General features: G+C 54.6%; 1 protein-coding gene across 4 annotated transcripts in view; it reads right to left on the reverse strand.

Annotated features, from left to right (window-relative positions):
- Positions 1 to 403: 403 nt before the first annotated feature.
- GRK5 (G protein-coupled receptor kinase 5) overlaps positions 404 to 21,888 on the reverse strand; it is a 228,051-nt gene continuing 206,566 nt past the window's right edge. For all 4 annotated transcript variants that reach the window (XM_037804840.1, XM_037804842.1, XM_037804841.1 and 1 more), the window contains 8 exons: positions 21,335 to 21,525; positions 17,125 to 17,162; positions 15,600 to 15,689; positions 14,099 to 14,307; positions 9,045 to 9,182; positions 4,074 to 4,211; positions 3,334 to 3,465; positions 404 to 851 (listed from right to left, as the gene is read on the reverse strand). In XM_037804840.1, coding sequence (XP_037660768.1) covers positions 753 to 851; positions 3,334 to 3,465; positions 4,074 to 4,211; positions 9,045 to 9,182; positions 14,099 to 14,307; positions 15,600 to 15,689; positions 17,125 to 17,162; positions 21,335 to 21,525 — 1,035 coding nt within the window. In that variant the 3' untranslated portion in view covers positions 404 to 752. The remainder of the gene's footprint in view (positions 852 to 3,333; positions 3,466 to 4,073; positions 4,212 to 9,044; positions 9,183 to 14,098; positions 14,308 to 15,599; positions 15,690 to 17,124; positions 17,163 to 21,334; positions 21,526 to 21,888) is intronic.

The following is a 21,888-nucleotide window of genomic DNA, read 5'->3' on the forward strand; positions in this document are numbered from 1 at the left end:
CAGAGCCAACCCGGGTGACTCCACGACCCCTACAGAGGACGCTGCAGCTGGGGGAGACGTCCCAAGTGTGTCTGAGCATTTAATTCAGTATATTATAAACCAACAGAATGGTGGTATCAATGTGAGGGAAAGGTTATGGAGATGGATGTAGGTAAATACAACCAATCCTTTAAAGGTGAAATGTGAATCATTTTCTACATTTAATAAAAACATTTTCTCATTTGAGGCTCTGGAAGTCTTAAGTCACATTTTTTTTTCTTTTTTTGGTAAATTCCCCCTCCCCTCCCCTAAAATGCCTTAAAACACATGGCTTAACAGTGGCTGCACAGAAAATATACACCCTCAGAGTCTGACTTTCATTTAAATACAAATATACAAAATGTAAACTGAGACAATAGAGAAATTTACAAAATTTTTCTTTAAAAATAATAAAGACAAAATTCAGTTCTAGTTATGACGCTATTAAAATACGTGCAAGTGTCATATCCAAGTGGATTTCTATTGCAATGTTTGACAAAGACAAATCCGATCCACACCGGCTTGAGGGCCACCTCTGGAAACAGACCTGAGTGGAAATTTCTTTGAGAAACCTCGAGGCTCCACTTCGAGGGAGTCTGACGGCCTCCCTCCCCGGCTCCTGGAGAGACACCCCGACCATCCAGCCAGAGCGGACGCTCCCCTGGTCATCAGTTCCGCTTCTAAACGAAGGGTTTGAGCTGGTTGCACTGTGGACTGCAAAGCCAGAGCTGAAACTAGCTGCTTCCGGTGGAGTTTGAACTGACATGGTTTGAATTTATGTGGTGGTTAGAACTGGTCTTGGAATTGGGCGAACTCTTGGAATTGTTCTGATGCTGGTGGAGGTGAAACAGAGAGAGAGAGAGGAATGAGTCAGTCCTGGCAGAGTCAAGCCCTGGGGCTCACCCTTCGGGGGACTCTGGAACGGGGGCCACCGGACAGGGCTGCTCTGACTGGCTCCCCCTCCTGCTTTTCGTTGCCTTTTGCCTGGACCCCCTGCAGACCCAGATCCAGAGCCCCCTCCTTGGGGCAGAGGGCTTTATCTGGTGCCTGGGAAGAGCTGTGGAATCCATAGAACCCCAAGTCTGGGAGCAGGTGTTCCCTCCTATAACCTCTGTAGTGTTTGACCCTGAAGGCCGGAGTTAGATCTCCCGGGTGCGAGCCTAAATCCACCCCCTCCCAGCTGCGTGGCCTCGGGCAGGTTATTTAATCAACAGTCCCCGTGCGGGTCGGTGGGGCTCAGAGCAGCTTCTCCACGGGGTTGTTTGTTGGGAGGATGAAATGAGGTCATGCATGCAAATGGCTTTAGCAAAGTGCCTGGCACTCCAGAAGTAGGAGCTATTTGCTCTTAATTCCCGGCCTCTCCTGGTATCCCACGGGCCCTGGAAGCTGCAGGAGAGGGAAGGAGAGAACAAGGAGCGCGTGCTTGGTAGATGCTAGAACCAGGGAATGTGCTCGGAGCCACCACCTTCCACCTCGCTGAATCTATCCCAGTTTTTCATGTGGGCAAATTGAGGCTGGGAGAGCTTCTGGAAGGACCTCACAACCAAAACGTGGCAAGACTGGGGATTTGAACCTGGGTTGGTCAGACCCCACAGTGAGTGCCCTTTCCAGGACGTAGGGTGGTCCCAGGGGGTTCTGCCGCATGGGGGAACAAAGGGTTATTTCTTCCTGGAGTTTCAATTTGACTTAACGGAAGCATTTAAAAATTATGCTTTTATATTATAGGATATATTTATATGATAGTATATTATAGAACAGGATGTGAAACCTTCAAGGAGAGGTTATAGATAAAACCACAGTTGGAGGCCCCAGTCTGCATTTTCTTTCCATGTGCCTTATCTGTGTCCCCCACCCTGTTACCCCAGACTCTTCATGTGTGTTTACCAGGTGTGTGACCCTGGGAAGGTTCCCTGAACCCTCTTGGCCTCAGTTTCCTTATGTGGGAAATGGGGAACTCTCCCGGTATTCACATTTCCCTAGAAGGCCCGGGGCAGGGACCCCGGGGGTGTTGGCCAGTGCCTCCCCAGTGCCTAGAAGGGAGCCTGGCACACAGCTGGCACTCAGTCCCTCTGGGTGAATGAATGAATTGTTGGATGCAGGCCCAGGCTTTGGTGGGGACTCAAAAGCACCCAGCACTGGGTGTGGGCCCCAGCCAGGCCCCTGCCATCCAGGAGGGAGGGAGCTGGGGTCCCCGGGGCCTGGGGACTGACCAGAGCTGCAGAGCTGCTGGGCAGGGCCAGGGGCCAGGCAGCCCTGGGGGGCACCTGCCTCCTCTTCAGCCTCTGGGGAGAGAGGCTGTGGCCTGGCCCCCGTGGGAGAGTCTGATTCATGTGTGTGCGGGGGCTGGGAGCAAGGGACGTGGGCAGATCTGGGGGGAGGAGGATATGAGGAACTAGGTGGGGTGCTCCTGGAGGACCAGGCTGAGGGGGGCTCTGCTGTGGTCCCTCGTGGCTGTGGGCCCCGGGGGTCTCTCGCTCTCCCAGGCCTGCAGGCTCTTTGGGGCAGGTCCTCGTGGGTCCCACACTGCCCCTCAGCCAGGGACAGGCTCTGGGGGAAGCATGTCTCTTCCTAAGGGGCAATGCCTCCTCCAGCCACCAGCTGGAGGACACAGTGCCAAACTAACGGGGACCCTGCCCCAGGAGCTTGACGTTTGGCAGGATCCCCTCTCCAGCTCTGTGTCTCCCTGCTCTGCATTATGTTGGCTCTTTACCTATATAAGCTGAGTCCACAATGGCCACACAGGGCAGAGGCTCTCAACTGGGGGCGATTCTGCCCCCCAAGGGGACACTGGCTGTGTCTTTTGGTTGTCACAAATGGGAGAAGATTGCTACTTGCATCCCACGAGTAGAGTCTAGGACGTTGCTAAACGTCCTGCTCTGCACAGGCAGCCCCCACCAGGAAGAATTAACCGGCCACAAATGCCAATAGTATTGGCAGTAAGAAACCCTGGCGTGGAGTAGACGTTATCGTCCTATTTTATAGAGAAGGAAACAGAGGCACTAATTTTCCAAAGCCTGTGCTTCAGCCACTGGGCACGCTGCCAGTTTCTGCAGGCCAACTGAGCTGCTGTTATTTCACCAAAGGACATTTAGGGAAGGGCTGGCCCTGCCCCTTCCGCCCTGGAGAGCCCCTCAGGTACTCAGGACAGGCTGCTTGGCCCTTCCATGGCTACTACTGCTCCCCACTGCCCCCCTCCCCAGAGCCCCACAAGTCTACAGAACTCTGCAGCTCTGGTCTCTGCTGCAGACTTTTCCTGCTTCAGGGATCCCCAGGGCTGAGGACACGCCGGGCCTGGGGGGTTGGTTGGTCACTCACCTGACGTTTGAAGATTCTCTGGAGCAGCCCTTTCTTTGGTGGCTCTGGAAGGTGACTTCTGTTCAGGTCTGGCGAGAGGGTACCATGAGGTCCAAACACGTTCAGCTCCTTAAAGCATTCTGTCTCTATCATCTGGAGAAGTGAGGCAGACACAGGTGGGTCAGGGGCCACGTCCCACCCCCTTGGGAGGACAGGGGTCAGGGCAGCAGAGCCTCTGGGGCCACCCCCAGCCCCCAAGTTGGTTTCTGAGCCACGAGCCACCCGCCCTCCATCCAGTAACTTGCCCAGGGGCCCTCATCTTCCTGCCACCAAAACCACACCCCCATCATCTCCTCCTTTCTCTCCCCCAGAAGCCCAGGCCACCCCATGTGTTCTGGATCCCATCCCCTCCACCTTCTCTGAGGTTTCAGCCTCATGTCAGGCCCCCGCACCTCACCCCATCACTCCTTTCTATGAACCAGATCCAACAGCCCTCAACTTACTTGATCCCATGTCTCCCTACAGCCAAGGCCCCACTTCCCAAAAGAGTCATCTATATGGGCCATCCCCATCACCTCCCTGTCACCTTCAACGCCCTCTCAGCGCACTGGCCCAGCGTCTCCCCTCACACACCCGTGGCCTCCCCTGTGGCCTGACCCGGCAGCCACTCTTCTGTCCTCATCACATCCAACCTCTCAGTCTGACCCGGCTGACCGTGCCCTTGCCCGCGGAGTGGAGCGGACACCCCCTGCCCTTCTCACCTCGTTTTGCCATGGGATGGACACGGAGCCCGTGGAGAACTTGGAGTAGAAGTCGTCGTCTGTGTGGTCCAAGTTGACGCCTTTCACAGTGGAGAACTGCTCGATGTCCAGCACGTCTTTACAGTACACAGCCCGGGGCTGAGGGGGACAGGGGCTCGGTCACTCATGGCCCTGCCCATGACCCAGGCGTCCCTAAGCTGGGTGCACCAAGCCCCAGGTCTGGGGATGGGATGGGGCAGCAGAGGGGATGTCTTCCCCAGGCTGCCCTCCTGAGAAGCCGTGATGCCTTCTCTCGGATCTGCCAAGGGCACCCTGGCTGGGACAGCGCAAGAACTTGGGGTGTCTGATTCTCTGTCCAGTGCTCGTTCCTTCCCGCAGTTGCCCCCTCACACACTGCAGGCCACCCCACGTGCTCTCTCCAGGCTGTGGTGACACAGCAGGCCTGTGTGGGAAGATGGAACAGCTCCTTCACTCAGCTCACACTCCTCAGAACCTCCAGGGACCCCCAATCCCCATCAGATGTTCCTTGTTACCCAAAGTCCACCTAATCAGGAAGGTGATAATGTTTTCAGAGTCATCTCTGTGGGGATAAGGGGCTGCACCAGTCACAGTTTGGGGTCTTTGGACCTCTGGTTCACTCCTCAATAGAGAGAATTGATGCCGGCTACCCAGGCCAGGCAGGGGCAGGTGAGGGGCTCTCCCGGATGGCTCTACCTTGTGGGGAAAGCACAGGAGATGGCGGGTGTCCCATTAGAAGGCAGAGAGGGGTAATGGTTGAGCACCTCGGCTCTGCAGCCAGACAGACCTGGGTTGGAGGCCCAGCTGCAAGGTTTAGGAGCTTTGGGAGAGTTGCCTGGCCCTTTAAACCTCAGCTTCCTCACCTGCAAAATGGGATGATGCCCCGTAGAGCTACTGTAAGTGCTGGCACAGAGCCTGGCCCTGTAGGGGTAGCTGCTGTTATCACAGTGGTAAGACCCTTTATCTCACTCTCCATCAAACACGCCCCGGGGCCTGCTCTGGGCCGGGGCTCTCGGAGGTGAACCTGCCAGGCCCTGCTCCACGGCTGCAGGGAAGGTTTCCTAGCGGCTGTGGGAGTCCGGGGGTCTGGTGACGAGGACTTCAAAGGGGAGGCGGCCCCAGGTTGGGTGAAGAGGGACCCAGACCTGGCCATGCCTCCTGCCCTCCTGTCTTGTCATTCCCTGACAAGGAACTAATTCAGCACTGCTCCTGGGCCTGACTCTTTCAGGGGCTCCTCAGGGAAAAAATCCAACAAATCCTGCCTTCAGTGGCCTCCTGTTCAAGGCAGGAGTAGGAGGCTCCAGGCCACAGCGTCCCCAGAAGGCGAACGGCTGGGGTGCAAGCCCAGCTGGGCAGTGGAGGGGCAGGGGCTCCAGCACTCACCGTCCCCGCCACCGTGTGTCCTGGAAGGTCCCGGAGCCCAGGACATGCACGACTATGGAACACAGCGGACTTTTAGGTGGCTTCAGAACTGCCCACGTGACACGCAGGAAGTGCAAAATGAAAACGAGGGGCCCCTTGTTCAAAAATTAAGAATTTAATGATGGCCCGAGGCCCCGTGGGAACGCACAGGCCGCACCCATGACATGCAGATGGACATTAAAAACAACAATGACAAAAAGGACAGTAACTCTGCATTTAAAAAATCTGTAATGGTGATGAAGGCACAACTATATGATGGTACTCTGAAGAGTTGATTCTGCACCATGGATGACTGTATGGCATGTGAATATATCTCAATAAAACTGAATTAAAAAAAAGAAAAGAAAAAAAATCTGTGATGGAAAAAAAATGATCTAATAAAAAGAAATCAACATTTCATAGCTACTCTTTCCTTTGATAAGTTTTTTTCTGAAATACATTTACTTTGGTTTAAAAAGAGCCAGTTGACATTAGTCACAATTGCCAAAAGAAAGATGATAACTAAGGGTCAATCAACTGATGAATAGCTAAAGAAAACATGGTAGATACACACAATGGAATATTATGCAGTCATAAAAAGCAATGAAGTTTGATACATGCGACAACTTGGATGAACCCTAAAGACATCATGTTGAGTGAACTGAGCCAGACAGAAAAGGACAAATATCATACAATCTCACTGGATATGAAATAATTACAATAGCCAAACGCATAGAGTCAGAATCTAGAATAAAGGTTACCAGAGGCTGGGGTGGGGGTAGGGAATGGGGAGTTAAGGCTTAAATTATACAGAGTTTCTATTTGGGATGATGGAAAAGTTCTAGCAATGGCTGGTGGTGATGGTAGCACAACATTGTATATGTAATTAATGGCACTAAATTAAATATTTGAATATGGGTAAAAGGGGAGATTTTAGGTTGTATATATGTTACTAGAATAAAAAATTAAAAAAAATCCATGGGATTGTACAACACAAATGGTGAACCCTAATGTAAATCGTAGACTACAGTTAATAGTACAATTAAAAAATGTCCTTTCATCAAGTGTAACAAATGTACCATGCCAATGCAAGGTGGGAATAATAGGGAGGTATATGGGAATCTGTATTTTATGTATGATTTTTCTGTAAACCTACAACTTGTCTAATAAAAAAAATTCTTTTTTTTTTTAAAAAGTGCCAATGGAAATGAAAAGTGCTAAGTAAATAACAGCAGTCATGATATCTGACTTTGGCAACAACCCTGAAGGTGTGGTGGGAGCAACCACACCTGGAACGATGGGCTGGGTCCCTGGGGGACCTGGGGGGAGAGGCAGGACCCGGGGACAGAGCCCCTCCAGCTCACGGGGGCTTCTGGCTCCAGGGCTGCAGCCTGCACCCACAGGGGGCAGCCCGGGAGCCCCAGGGCCTCGGTCACCCAGAAACGGGCCCACGGACGCCAGGGGGCGCCGCAGGACTGGGGAAAGACGGAAACTGGGATTTCTGAGCCCAGCGCGCGCAGACCAGGCACTGTGAGGGGCTCTTCAACCCAGGCCTCCTGGTGCCCCCGCGAGGTGGCAGGTCGCCCTGGGGTGACCAACCCTCCTGGTTTACCCAGGACTCCCCACGTGCCCACCGGGCCGGGCACTCCGGGCAGCTGTCACCCTGCTTATCGGCGAGGCCACCGTCTCGTTCTGGAAGGCTCTTCTCCAGCTCTATCCCTGGCAACTAACTGCTCACAGAAGCCACCCCTCCTTCCCCTCGTAAACTTCTGTTTCAGGGGCATTTGCTCACATCTCTTCTCCTCTTCAGACTATAAGTTCCATAAAGGAAACAGTTGGGTATGTTTGGTTCACCGTGGGGTCCCCCTGTCCTGGCACAGCCTGGAGCAGGCCCGGACGTTGAGAAATGTTTCCTGCACGAGTGACTGATCTGCTGCCGTCACCATAGCAAGAGGCAGCCCAGAGACCACAAGGCAGATGGACTTCCCACACCCCAGCCCGGCTGCCCTTCTCACCGACATCCATGTGCTCACTCCAGGTGGTTCCCAAGGAGGCTGACTCATGGCCACTCCCACAGACCCTCATCAAACACACACACACACAGCCCTGGCTGGTGGCATTTCCCATAACAGTGGTTCTCAGCCCTGGCTGCACGTGAAATCACCTGGGGTGCTTTGAAGGCTCCCAACGCCCAGGCCTCACCCCAGAATCTCCAGGGGGCGGGGCCCAGGATTAGTAACTTTAAATGCACCCCAGGAGCTTCCGAGGTGCAGCCAGGGTTGAGAATGAATGCTGAAATGAGTATTCTCCCCACCATCACTGAAATTTACCTGTAGGTTACATTTGAAATGACTTTTACTCTTTATATTCTCCATGGCTTCCTTGTCCCCCAGAAAGCACCCCCTGGCCACCCTCACAACAGCACCGGTTACTGCACAGAGCTGTAACCAGTGGGTGTGGGTGCACTGTCAGTGCAGCACCCGTCACCCTTCCCAAACCCGCTGCCTCCCTCCCGCCCTCACCTACTGGGGGTACCAGAGTCCCGGGTGCAGCCCTGCCCCCCCCATGCCGTGCTGTGCTGGGAAACCATTAACAACAGGCAGGAGGGGTGAGGGGGGCCTGGCAAGGGGGAAGCCCTAATTTGTAGTATTTGCCAATTTCCATGGTGCAAATACTCCACGACGGCCGATTTCATGCTACCAACATGACGCGACTGCACATGGAGGTGGGAAGAGGGGCGCACGGTCACGAGAGGAAACAAGCCCGGCTGTGGAATCCCGCTGCCTCCTGGCCTCCACAGCCCCCAGCACCCGCCTCGGTCATGTGTGAGAGCTTTGAAGGAGCAGAGGCCCAAGCAGACCTTCCTATCTTCCGACCCCTTGAATGCACACGGTGCACACCCCCGACGCCGCAGTACCACTCGCGGGGCCTCTTGCAGCGCCTCTTGCAGCGCTGACCTACAGCAGTTCGGCCCTGCCCTGGCCTGGGCTGGCTCCCTCGAGCCTCCAACACGGGCCCCTAAAGTGAGCTTGTGCTTCGCGGACCTCTCCAGATTTTCAAAGACCATTTTGACTTCACTGGATTCCCCACCTTGTGCTCTGACTTGGGGCCTTGGCTCGTTCATTACTGTACCCATTATGCCTAGCTCAGAATCTGGTGCATACAGTAGGTGCTCAGTGAGCACTAAACCGAACTGACTGTGGTGCTCCTTGATGCTCTTGAAAGCACTTCACATATGGCTCTCATTTTACCCCTAAAATATCTCTGGAAGGTTGGGGGTGGGTATCACTAGCCCCATTGGATAGCCGAGGAAACCAAGGCAGAGAGGAAGGGATTTGGATGAGCACCCAAAACTCCAGACAACCAGTGTGGCACTGCCTGGCAGGAAGTTCATTTGCAACATCTAGCAGGTGGTGGCTGCCAGTAAGGGGCAGTAGCCACTCTTTGGTCCCCATGAAGACATCTCGTCACATTCTGCCTGAGCTGGCTTTGGGGCAGCGAATGGAGGACAGCTCTGGGAAGAGGCCTGCTGGGGGATGGGAGGCTACTCACGTCTGGAACGAAGGGAGGGTCCAGCATCCCAGCTTCTAAACGCTTGAAATTCATATTCCGGAAAAAGGGGTGTCTCTTGACTTCGGCAGCCCCCTCCTCCTGGCAGCCCAGCCTCTGCTTCGCATCTTTGGTGAGCAGCTGTGATAGAGACAGTCCGTGAGGCCTTGCCCTGAAGGCCTTTCCTCTTGCCCCGAGGCCATGGGGATCAGGTGAGGGGTCAGGGCCTTTGGAAGCTGTGGTCAACTTCCTGTCAAGCATGAGTCCCTGAGCCCTCCCAGATGTCCCTCCTCTGGCCTCCACAAAGCCTGTGCCACCCCCAGGTACCCAACGGACCCTGCCTGGTCCAGCTCAGGTCTTTCGTTGCTTTCTAAGCCCCTTGGTGCATTTGGTGACCACACATTCACACTGTGGTTAGATGCCTGCATCCCCCACGGTGGGAGCAGGGACCACGACTGGCTGCCCAGAGCCCGGCACAGAGCAGGCACCTGCTAATGTTTGTGGAATGAATGGATAGAACAGTGACACCTCTTCTGCTATGGGTAAGCGACAAAGGGTAAGAACTGTCTGTTGGTCTTTCTCATTCATTCACTTGACTCATAAGATCATTGCAGACTAGACCCCATTTGGTGCAAACCCCCGCACCAATAGAGGATGCTCAGGGTCTTGTCCTCATGCAGCTTTCAGACTTAGGGGGAGCTCAGTCACGTGCAGAGGCCACTTCCTGTCAGAGCAGTATGGACACAACACCATGGCTCAGAGGTGTGCAAGTTAGCTGCCAGCTGGGGGGTCGGGGGAAGCTTCCCTGGAAAGGGGCATTTGAGTCGAGTCTTGCAAGATGAATCGGCTTTCTAAAGGTGGACAGGTGGAGGAGGTTTTCCAGGGGAGGGAACTGCCTGAGCAAAAGCCTATGGTAGAAGCAAGCAGGGTGTGTTTTGGGAGCATCAGGTCTTTGGGTTTGAGTGAAGGATGAGGGCGTGGGGATCGGTCAGTGTGGAGGGGACTGGCTGCAGGGAGATGATACAGAGTCCTGAAGGCCAGGGCAGGAGATGGGCTTTACTCTGGAGGGAGTGGGGAGCCAGCGATGATTAGGTGGGGGAGTGTCCTCATCAGAACTATGAGCCAGGAAGGTGACCAGGAGAGGAAGAGACAAAGGGAGAAGGTACCCAGGCAGGATGAAGGTGAGAATGAAGGGGCCAGTGGGACAGTCACAAGGCAGGGCCTCGACTGATGGGGGAGGGGTTTGACCAGATGACCGCAGGGTTTCAGCCCCTCTGCTGCACTCCCAGTACCCCAGCTTTGTGCTGCTTTCTTCTCCTCTACCCCACAGAGCACTGAACCTTGTACACAGTTGATGTCTACTAAGTGTTTGCTTTAAGGTGGGATGTCCTGCATTTGGTGCATAGCTACCAATGGCCCCCATGGAGCAGACCCTGTGCCAGGCTAGGGCCACAGTGTTGAGAAGAGTGGACAGGCTGTTCTCCTGGAGCTTGGGGTCTAACCACTGTCAAATCACCCTCTTGACAGGTGCCAGGAAGGAGGGTGTAGGAATGGGAAAAGGGGTGATGTGATAGGTCAGGGAAGGCTCCCTGGAGGAGGTGGCAACAGAGTGGTGGTCTCAAGTGGGAGTGAAAAGTATTCCCAGCAGAAGGACCAGCACATGCAAAGGCCCTGTGGAGGTAGGGGCCATTGTGGCTGAGCAGAGAGAGGAGGGGAAAGGGGTGTGAGATGAGACTGGAGAGGTGGGCAGGGGCAGGCAAAACCACCTTGGGGAAGCAGCAAGGAGGCTGTTGAGCTGCACTACAGGCAGCAGAAGGCACTGAAGCATGGCCTTTGGGAACTTTTCTCCCAACTGGTCTCACCAGATAGGGGTCTTCTGGGGACCGCAAACCCTGACCAGGTCCCTGGAGGAGGTGGGAGCCAATGGAGAAATGAGATGCCCCGAGTGACCTAACAACTTCTGTGTCCTCTCACAGGGGGCCTCTGGGAGGGGTTGACGGGAACTAGTGCAGGTTTATAGCCAAGCTGCTCCTACCCAAGGGACACCACCACCCCCACACACACCAAGGTAGGAGCACGCAGAGGGGCAACCCCAGGCTTATCTTTGAAGGATTAAGCTGTGAGTTCCACCCTCACGATGCCACCCATTAGTCCCCTGACCACCCGTTTGCCCGGTGGGCTGGGGGCCCCAGATTTGGGGCCTACACCTCAGTCTCCCTTCTCAGATTTAAACAAAGGTTTAAGGAATATGACTCTGCTGGGCTGGGCTGTCCCCATTCCCAGAAATCCCAAAGAGGCCAGGCACCTCCTGCAGGGCTGATCTGCCGACCTACAAGGGCTGTAAAGGAGGGTGATAAAGGTGGGGGGGTGGGCTGGGTGAGGGGCCACACTGGCCAATGGCTCCTGTGAGGCAGGAATGTCAGCCTGTGCCCAGGGCTTCTGCTTTTCTCAAGAGATGCCAGAAAATCCAGATTTTTATGTGAAATCTCTGTCTTTAGTTGTTGGCAGTGAACCCAGCATTCTTTTTGTAAAACCCCACACAGACTGTGTGTACACCCCCGACACCTGCCTGGGTGTGTCCACGGCGTCAGGTGAGGAGACGTGCGGCGTCCATGGCAGGAGAGGGGAGGGATGGTGTGAGCTGGGCTTCCTCGAGGGGCAGGGGCTAGGAATGTGCTGGAAGGATGGTGGACTGACCGGGTCCAAAGGCAAGAAGGATGGGAGGGCAGGCGAGGGAGAGGCCAGCAGAGGGGCCCAGCAGGTGCTCAAGGCAGGCGGGAGGTGAGCAAATGGGCCTAGGGCTGGGACCAGGGGAGCGGGCAGCCATGTGTGGATTTCTGAACCCTGCGGCAGGGGAGAGGGGCCAGAGGCTGTGGAGGTGAAACCGGGGACGGGATCCGGGGCCAGAGACTGGCTTCCTTGCTGTCTCAAGAGTGGCCTTCGTAGGCAGGCAGGGCCGGAGCAGCTGCCCCCAAATAAGCCCAGAGCCTGAGAAGCAGCCCCATGGTTCTGGGTCCTCCTTTTTACAAGACATCCGCTCCAAGCTGGTGTCCAGAGCAGGGGAAGGAGCAGGCAGGCCCGGCTGCTGGGCCAGAGGAGGCCCAAGACCAGAACCCCAAGACCCAGGGTCATTTGTAAAAGAAGACAGAGCAAGGCCAGGTGGCTTCCGCTGGAAACGGACAACTGGGATTGCGGACGTGGGTCTGACACTTGGTAACCCTGGGCCCAGGTCCACTCAGAACACAAGGCTCGGCCGCCCACGTTCCCTCCGTGGCCACCAGGGGGCAGCAGAGGAACAGCAGCACCCAGGCCTGGCTGCAGCCGGAGCTCCCAGCCCCAAAGGCAGGCGCCAAAGGGTGTGGCCAGCAGCCCTCCCTGCCTCTCAGTTCTCCAGGGTCCCCCGGGGGCTCTCAAGACCTGCTTCTGTGAATTCCTGACCCTGCCCTGGGGACGCTTGGAGATGTCTTGGCCAGGACTGTGTGGTCCCCGCTCCTTCCATCCCGTGTCAAGTGTGGCCACACTGGACACCTCCAATGACCTACCCAAGGACTTGCTTGACCCTTGGTTTTTAAAAGTCCCCAGGACCCCACGTTTCCATTTCCATTTCTCTGACCTTTGCTGCATCATTCTCCTGTCCCCTCTGGCTGCGATGTCTACCTTGTCTTGAGGCCCTGGGCTGGTAGGCGAGTGCCTGGCTGCATGGCTGGCGAAGGCTGCGTGGTTGGGGTGTGGGACCACCCGCCCCTATAGCATCTTTCACACGCTGAAATGGCCTATCTATGGCTCCTTTTCTTTTGGACTTGGCCACATGGCCAATCTAGCCCCAAATCCTTCCTCTCATAGCCCTAGGCCACGAGAATGAAGCTGGTAAGAGGAAGTGGCCAAGCAGGCAGTGGAGGCTGCAGGAGAGGGGCCTCCCAGATGGTTCCTGGGCCCCTGGCAATGCAGCCTCAGGTTTCTGGAAGTGGAAGCTTTGCCACTTAGGATCAACTCCCCAGGGCTGCCACCTCTCCAAACTCCATCCTGGGTGTTTAGGTGCACGATGAATCCTGCCCCAAGGCCTCTGTGGATTCCCACAGGAGGAAGAACAGAGGCCCCACCCGAGGCTCTGCTGCCCCAGGTGCAGTGTCCTTGGGGAGAGGACACCTGCGGGCTCATACGCCCAGTCTGGTGCTCGGGCCCTTCCTGTGTGTCTCAGGGGACAGCTGCCTGCCGTGGGGGTGCTTGCCCAGCCATCCTAGCACTACAGAAGGACGCTGGGGGGGGGGTGTAGATGGGGACCTGGGAATCTGAGACCCAGGTGAGGAGGAAATGGCCATGTCCCCACTGAGCCACTGGCCCTATGTCCCAGAGGAAGAGCCCGAGGGCCGGTCCAGGAGTGGGCACTACTCCCAGAGCCAACACTTTCGATGGCCCCTGTCACTCCTTCCTCTGTCTGGCTTCCCCAACTCCCAAATCTGGCCCTGTCCACCAGCCTGTCTAACCGTGGTTGCTCCCTACGTGTGCCCTGCCCATGGTCGGGTCAGATCTCACTGTCTCTAGACGCTGTCCCCCAGATCCCGGCCGGCAGCAGGGACCAGCAGCCCAGGGAGTGGGTTGAAAACTTGTACAAGATTTAAAGAATGAAAGCATCACCATCATTACCTGCTGCCCATGGCCCCAAGCCTGACCTCTGAGATCCGGAGATGTGGGGATCAGGAGGCCCGAGGTCAAAGGCAGGGGTCTGCCCAAGGCCCCTTGTATCTTGGGGACCAGCTGCTGACCTCCCCCAGTGGGGCGTGGATGTGAGGGTGCTGCACACCGTCCACCTTAGCGCCCTTCCGTGGTGCCGGGGGCTTCCTCCCCCACCTGCCCCCCTTCACCTGGATGGAAGCCTCCACCGGTTACCCCAATCTGCAGCAAGTGCTGGCTTCCCTGGCTGGGTGGGCTGCAATGCCCACACCCAAGGAGGCCCTGACCCCGTCCCTTAAACCTGTTTGCTGCTCCTAGCTGGGGTCAGGGAGGGGAGTCGCCCGCTGGTTACCCACCGAGGAAGAGCCTGGCTCCTGGGCACTCACCATTTTGCAGATGGACCTGGCCTCCTCAGAGAACTTGTGGGAGTACACCTCCTCGGTCTCCAGGACCCGGCGGTCCACCTCCTCCCGTTGCACCTTCTCCTTGCGCCCGCGGAAGGGTGACTGGCCCTCGATCATCTCGTAGATGAGGCAGCCCAGGCCCCAGTAGTCGGGGCTCAGGCCGTACCTCTGGTTGTTCAGGACCTCTGGCGCTGGGGGCAGAGGCAAGGAGTGAGGGGGGCAACACAGCTGGTGGCAGGACGGAGTCTGGGCACCTGGGCCAGGCGGCTGATCGTGTCAATCGGGCCCAGGGCATCCTGCACCCGAGAATGATGCTGCAGCTTACGGGAAGTCTGGCCGTACGTGGCTGGGATGCTCCAGCTAACCCTGGGACTGTGGCCTCAGGTCCCTGACTGCAGTGGACAGCGGCTGCCTGTTCTTGTGTCTCCCCCACTGGAACGTGCACTGTCTCACTTGCCACCGTGTCCCCAGCAATGGAAGCAATGCACATGTTTGTTTCAATGAATGAAGGTGTGTTCTCTCAAATTAGAGCAGGTGATTTTAATCTTATTTGAACTCAGACAAATTTAAATTCTAAGTATTGTTCCGCCATCACCTTGATAAATGATAAATGATAAAATGAATTCTAGAAGTGCAAAAAAGATAGTTTCATGGCATCAGTCAGGCCATAAGCATCTGGAGGCCAATGTACCCACACAGGCATGGGTATGCACACAACCAAGGCTGTACAGACAGATGCAGGCCACACGTGTGTGCAAAAGGAGACAGATGCAGACACATGGGATGCACACACAGGCACGCTGACAGATCCACCCATCCATCCACCCACCAATCCATCCACCTATCCAACCACCCATCCAACCATCCACGCACCCACCCACTCACCCATTCATCCACCACCCACCCACCTATCCATCCATTCATCCGCTATTCCTATCATCATCATCATCATCATCAATCTGCCTTTCTCTCTATTATTAGCATTCACATGGGTAAACATAGACTCACATATACATAAAACACACAGCCCACAAGTAGCCAAATGTCATAAAACCTGAAAAGGACCTTCAAGCACTCAGCTGTCCACACAAGTCTGGCCAGAGGGCAACCACACTGGAGCCCCTACTTGTGAAGGAGAGAGCGGGGCGTGTATGCCTCCAGCTGGAAGGGAGATTCTAGGGGATGGGACTTCAGCCCTGTCTCCTCCCTGCAGCCCCCAGGATGGGGGGCTCAGGCAGGCTGGGAGGTAGGAGCAGGGGGCCCATGATGGTCCATTCTGAGTCTCAGTTGGTGACACAGCAGACATGTGCTCCTCTCCTTGCTGGGTCCCCCAGGAAGGAATGCCCGACAGCCCATATGGACAGCTGCTTCAGGGCTCTCCCCACAGGGCACCAGCTGTGTGCCTGACTCTGACCCCTGACCCTCGCCACTGGCCCGGCTTTGAGATGCTGGCGGGGTTTGGCGTGTAAGCACCTGTACTTACCCATGTAGCCAACAGTGCCCACCCGGCCACGGATCAAGTCTCCCTCGGGGATCTTCACAGCCAGGCCCAGATCCGAGATCCGAATGTGGCCTGAGGGAGGAGAACGGGGTGAGCGGGATCTCCGGTCCATTCTTGTGTGACCTGGGCAAGGCACCTGACCTCTCTGAACCTCCGGGTTTTCATCTGCCCGATGGAGATCCTAATCTGCCAGCTCAGGGGTTAGATTCCAGGTGCTAGAGGATGTGGGTAAAGGTTTACTTTTTAGATGTAAAACATAAAGATCCAAAAAAACAGCTGGATGTGATTGGCCTTCAGCCTATCTGCCTCATAAAATGCCTTCACGGGCCTCTTGGAAGGCTGAGGTCATGAAGTTTAAAAGTCCTGGCCTGATTCTGGGATTGCTTCATGGGAAAAATGTGAGATTTTCTTGACATTTTGCAACATTTGCTTCCAAGGGAAAAAATTATAAAGCCACTTGGGAAGCAACTCCCTGCCCTGCCTTGTTGGTCTTTGGAGGGTGTTTGTTTTGCCCTTTGGAGAAACCAAAAGGGAGGGTGTCTTGGCCTGGCAGGGCCAGGGAGATGCAGTTGGAGCTGACAGTCCAGGGCAGACCCCCAGAGGCCGAGAGCATGGTGCTGAGAGCTGCGCCTCAGGCCTTGTCTTGCCTGGAGGCCCACCCTGGTGGGGTCATGGCCACAGCTGAGCCCACGGGAAGGCCACTGCCCCGGACACCAGGGTCCCCTGCCCGGCTGCAGCTGTGTGGATCCCAGTAGCTCAGTGGCAACCTGACTAGGGCCTGAAATTGGGAGACGAGCAAGAAGGTTTCCATGGGTCACGCAGCGGGACAGCAGTGGGGGGCCTGGGCTGTGACCCATGGGGGACAAGAACCCCGAGTGGGTCCTGGGCCTGCTCCCTCACTCTCAAGGTCACCACGGCCCCATCTCCTCGGCCCCTATTCCCCACCTGGGTGGCCTGGGGCAGGTCTGGGCACAGTCGGGAGGGGAAGCAGTTGTGAGGGGGTGACTGGCTGCGTTTAGAGCACCTGCACCTCCCAGCAATGCTAACGTGTGGATCCTGATGCAGAACGCATGGATACAGCCGACAAAACTGTACCAAGACAGCCGACAAGGCCAGGTCTGCTAGGCTATCTCCTGGGAGTCTCACCACCACCCTCTGCTCTCTGAGGTGGGCTGGGCAGGGCCCGAGGTTTCCATTTTACAAACAAGGAAGACGAGGGACAGAGAAGTTGCATGAAACTTGGGTGATTTTGCCCAGGATCTCTGGAATTCCAGATTCCTCATTCAGTCTTCCCTCTTTTGGCCACATTGCCTGTCCCCTGCCTTCCCCAGGTGCCCAGGATTGAGGAAAAGGTGTGGGGTCCTCTCTCCCGACCTGCCCAGCCTCCTACCATGGGCCTCCTGCACCCACCTCTACAAGCCTCTGGAGGCCCTTTGTGCCCCCGGGGCTGGCGTGCTCGCCCAGCTACAGAGTGGGCAAAGGAGCCCCAGGCTGCCCCCTGACTTACCGTAATCGTCTAACAGGATGTTTTCAGGCTTCAGATCTCTGAAAGGGAAAGACAACAAGCATCTGAGTCTGGGCATCCTGGGCAGCAAGGACGCAATGGCCTCTGGGTTCACTGTCTTGGCCAACCCGGCCTGGGCAGCCACAGGGCGTTTTCTTCCCAACCCTTGGCTCAGACCAGCTGGTCTATCTCTAGATCAAGGCTACTGTCTCTCCTTCCAGCAATTCAATAAGCAAATGCTGCTGTTTGCCAAAGGCCCCTTCCTGACACTGGAGAGTCACTGGGGAGGGGGTTTGGGAAAGGTCAGTCCTGGCACCTGTCCACACACTGAGACCCCCAGGACAAAGGGAAGTTTTGGAAACAGATCCTGCAGGACAGACCCTGCAGGACAGACCCTGAGGCTTCAGGATGCCTGGGAGGGACTGAAGGAAGAGCAGAGCATGGGAATGAAGGAAGAGAAGTAATTGGGGTCAAAACACCAGCTATGAAAGTGGGGGCTGAGGATTGTAAGGGGAGAAGATGGTCATCCCCAGAAGAGAGAGTCCTTTGGAGGGGCCCCCAGGAAACTGGCACGTCCCACAACTCCAGCTACAGACGGGAGAAAGCATGGCGTAGGGGTGGACTGGCTCATCCTGTCCCTAATGTCCTTCTCTTTGACGACACAATCCTGCTCACAAGGAAGAGAATCTCTCCAATCCCACCATGAGGGAAGGGCCAGCAGAAGTCTCTGGCTCTACTTATAAGGGTTTTCTCTGTAAGAACAACAGCCAGTAGGAGAGTGGGCAACTTAGGTAAACCATTGGGCAAATGAGTGCATGGCATTTGGGTTGAGGCTCCAGTTCTCTACCAAATGGTTCTGTTTATTTAACTGATGGCAGCTTTCCTTGTGGAGAGTGGTTAATCTGTCCACATCCAGTGGAGCAGCCTCGCAGAGTGATAATTGGTGTTTGCCTGTTATTTATTACAAAATACTTTGGTTATTTAAATTGCATTCTTTTGATGTGTTAGCAATTCCAAATAAAGGCAAAAGCCATCATTGCAATAAACTGGCGGCCACCCGGGTGGAACACAGCTCACTGGTGGGCACTGGCCAGAATACAAAACCACGGAGAGGCCACGGCAAGCGATCAGCGCCAGGGAGGAGGCACACGGTGGTTCTCTTCCTCCCTAGACGAGGACTTGGAACTTGGAGTGCAGTTGTTTTTATTTTTAATTTTTTTTTTTTTTTTTAAGTAAAAGGCAATCACGTAGAGGATTCTTTTTTCAACCCTCAGGGAAATTTTTCTGACTCTCTTTTTCACTCAAACGAAAACAAAACAAAACCATAAATGGTGAGATGGTGTGGGGCAGAAAGGGTATGTCCTTGAGACCATTCCTTCTTGCTTTCAAAACCTTCTTGGGCTCCCAAGATCATCTCTGCTGAGAGCTCTGCCCCAGAAGTCCTCAAACGGGGTCCATGTACCCGGGGTCAGTGCTGACAGCTGGAAGGGTACGACGTGCTGGGTCGTCAAGCCCATCCTGCTCTGTCCTGGCACCATATGAAGTCCCCCCTTCCACCTGCCCTTTCTCAAAACTCTTCTCCCAATTTACAGAAGACGAGTCCCCCCACCCCACCTCCTGACTGTTACTGTTGTGCCCTGGTCCAGGGTGTAAAACCCCAGGGCCCCCCTTAGGGGTTGAATCATGTCCCCAAGAAGATATGCTGACGTTCTAATCCCCAGCACCTCAGAACGTGACCTTATTTGGAAGCTCAGGGTCATTACTGATGGGGTCAGGTGAGTGAAATGAGGTCGTTCTGGAGGGAGGTGGACCTTTGATCCCTGGGCTGCTTTGGATATTTTGTGTCCCCGAAAACTCCATGTTCTTTGATGTAATCTTATGGGGACAGGCATTATTTAGCCTTGATTAGGTTGGAATGTATTGATTGAGTGTTTCCATGGAGATGTGACTCAATCAACTGAGGGCAAGACTTCTGATTGGATAATTTTCATGGAGGTGTTAACCCACCCATTCAGGGTGGGTCTGAATTAAATCACTGGAGCCATATAAAGAGCTGACAAACAGAAGGAACTCGGAGCAGCTGTGAGTGACATTTTGAAGAGCAGCTGCAGCTAAGAGAGGACAAAACACCCCAAGAGCAACACTTTGGAGAACGCCGTTTTGAAACACAACCTGGGAGTAAGCAGATGCTAGCCACGTGCCTTCCCAGCTAACAGAGGTTTTTCCGGACACCAATGACTTTTCTCTAGTGAAGGTAGCCTATTGTTGATGCCTTACTTTGGACACTTTATGGCCTTAAGACTATAACTTTGTAACCAAATAAACTCCCTTTATAAAAGCCAATCCATTTCTAGTGTTTTGCAAAACAGCAGCATTAGCAAACTGGAACAATCCCCTATCCCTCATAAGAAGGAAATGTGGACACAGACAGAAAGACAGACAGAGGGGGAGAACACCATGGATTGCTGGCAAGCCACCAGCCAGAAGCCAGGAGAGAGGCATGGAGCAGATTCTTCCCTGAGACCTCAGAGGGAGCCTGGCTGTGCTGACACTTCCAGCCCCCAGAACTGTAAGATGATAACTTCCCGCTGTTCTAAGCCACTCAGTTTGCAGGACTTGGTTACGGCAGCCCCAGAAAACCAAGACAACCCCAAAGGAACAATGAGGAGGGTCTGCTAATGATAGTTGGACTGGCAACTTAACAGAAGAAAAGATTTTAATACTTAGAGCCTTATATGGCCCAAGGAAAAAATGTAAAATCATATATACATACACATACATATTTTTGTTTCAAAAAAGTATGATGATGAGTAGAAGACTTACAGGCAAAAATTCTATTACATGATGATAATATTCTGTGGGAGGAGTGCAGAAAAAAAATGATAGAAAATTCCTCACCATTGAAGAAGAGCTTGTTCCTGCATTTTTTTTAGATAAATGATGGTGGGAAGCAATTTGCTACAGCTATTCGATTCCACGGAATACCTTTAAAGGTATGATATAGCCATTCAATCCAAAATATCAGTGTGTACCACTATTTAAACATATGATGAAATATTTCAGATGCTTACTTAAAATGAGTGAGGGGGCACACAGCTTTGCAAAACTCTTTAAGGAAGGCTGTGAGAGAAGTCTGAAGACACTGTTTACAGAACCTGGACACCTGCTCCTACGAAGTCCAGTCCCCTGTGGGACTGAGATCAGTGGGGAGTGTGCCAGTTTCAATGTATTACGTACCCCAGAAAAAGCCATATTCTTTGATGCAAACTTGTGGGGCAGACATAATAGTGGGGATTAAGTTGGAACGTTTGGATTAGGTTATTTGCATGGAGATGCGCCCCACCCAACTGTAGACGATAACTGATGGGATATTTCCATGGAGGGATGGCCCCACCCATTCAGGGTGGGCCTTGATCAGTGGAGCCACATAAATGAGCTGACTCAAAGAGAAGGAACTCAGTGCAGCTGTGAGTGACGTTTTGAAGAAGAGCAAGCTTGCCAGAGAGGAACGTCCTGGGAGAAAGCCATTTTGAAACCAGAACTTTGGAGCAGACGCCAGCCACGTGCCTTCTCAGCTAACAGAGGTTTTCTGGATGCCATCAGCCATCCTCCAGTGAAGGTACCCGATTACTGATGTGTTACCTTGGACACTTTATGGCCTTAAGACTGTAACTGTGTAGCGAAATAAACCCCCGTTTTATAAAAGCCTATCCATCTCTGGTGTTTTGCATTCCGCAGCATTAGCAAACTAGAACAGGGAGAGATGGCGAAAGCGCCAGACAGCTGAGGACGGGGTGGGTGGGTGGCCGGAGTTCCACCTGGCTGCTGGCTTGTGGGTGGTGACCTTGCTTGAGTCTTCCTGGGGTTGATTCCAGAGCCCACTCGCCAGGATGCAGAGAGCTTCTGGGTGCCGGGGTGAAGGACCAGGTAGTAATGGCCCGTTCTCACCAACTCTGAAGAGCCCTAGTTTGGGGACATCATTTCACATGCGCAGTTTCCCCAAACTTTGGAGGTGAGTGGCCCACCTGGCGTACCTGTCAAAGGGGGCCCTGAGCTCCCAGGGTGGGAGGATGCAGTCCCACTCACACATCTTCACCCATGAGGGCATGGCCAGGTCTGATTCCCAGGCGAGGAAGACCACCCCCTCGAAGGGACGGAGGGGACGGCTTCCCACTCAGAACTAGATGGGAGAACCCGGAGGCAAGTGGCTCACCTGTAGACGGTGTTCTCTCGGTGGAGGTCTTCCAAGCCACACAGGATCTCTGCTGCGTAGAACAGGGCCCGCTCCTCCTCAAAGCCGGGGTTGCCCATGTTGTAGATGTGGAATTTCAGGTCGCCCCCGTTCATGATGGTCAGCACCAAGCACAGCGCATCCTTGGTCTCGTAGGCATAGGCCAGGTTGACCTGTGTGCAAGGGCAAGGCCCAGGTGAGGGTAAGGGAGCTGCCACCTGCTGCCTCTTGGCCTCCTCAGGATCCCTAAAGCTGGAGTGGGGGGCAGGGCAACTGCAGCAGCCTCATCCCACTGCCAGGGACCAGCGGCCTCAGCTGCCCCTGCTGCTGCCCCTCTTGGCTGATGAAGGAGGACTCGTGCCTCGCTCCTTCCAACCCAGTAGTTCCAAGGTGAGGAGGCAAGGTGGTGGGGACAGACTGGAACCCTGACCCTTCAATGATTCCACAAAAGCATGTGCACATTTGTGCTGGTTAAAACTGAATGTTGCCTTGTTGGCTGGTCAAGAAAAGCTGGGTCCATATGCCCTTCAGGGTGG

The sequence above is a fragment of the Choloepus didactylus genome, chromosome 15 (assembly GCF_015220235.1).
Source record: "Choloepus didactylus isolate mChoDid1 chromosome 15, mChoDid1.pri, whole genome shotgun sequence".
Classification (NCBI taxonomy): Eukaryota; Metazoa; Chordata; class Mammalia; order Pilosa; family Megalonychidae; genus Choloepus; species Choloepus didactylus.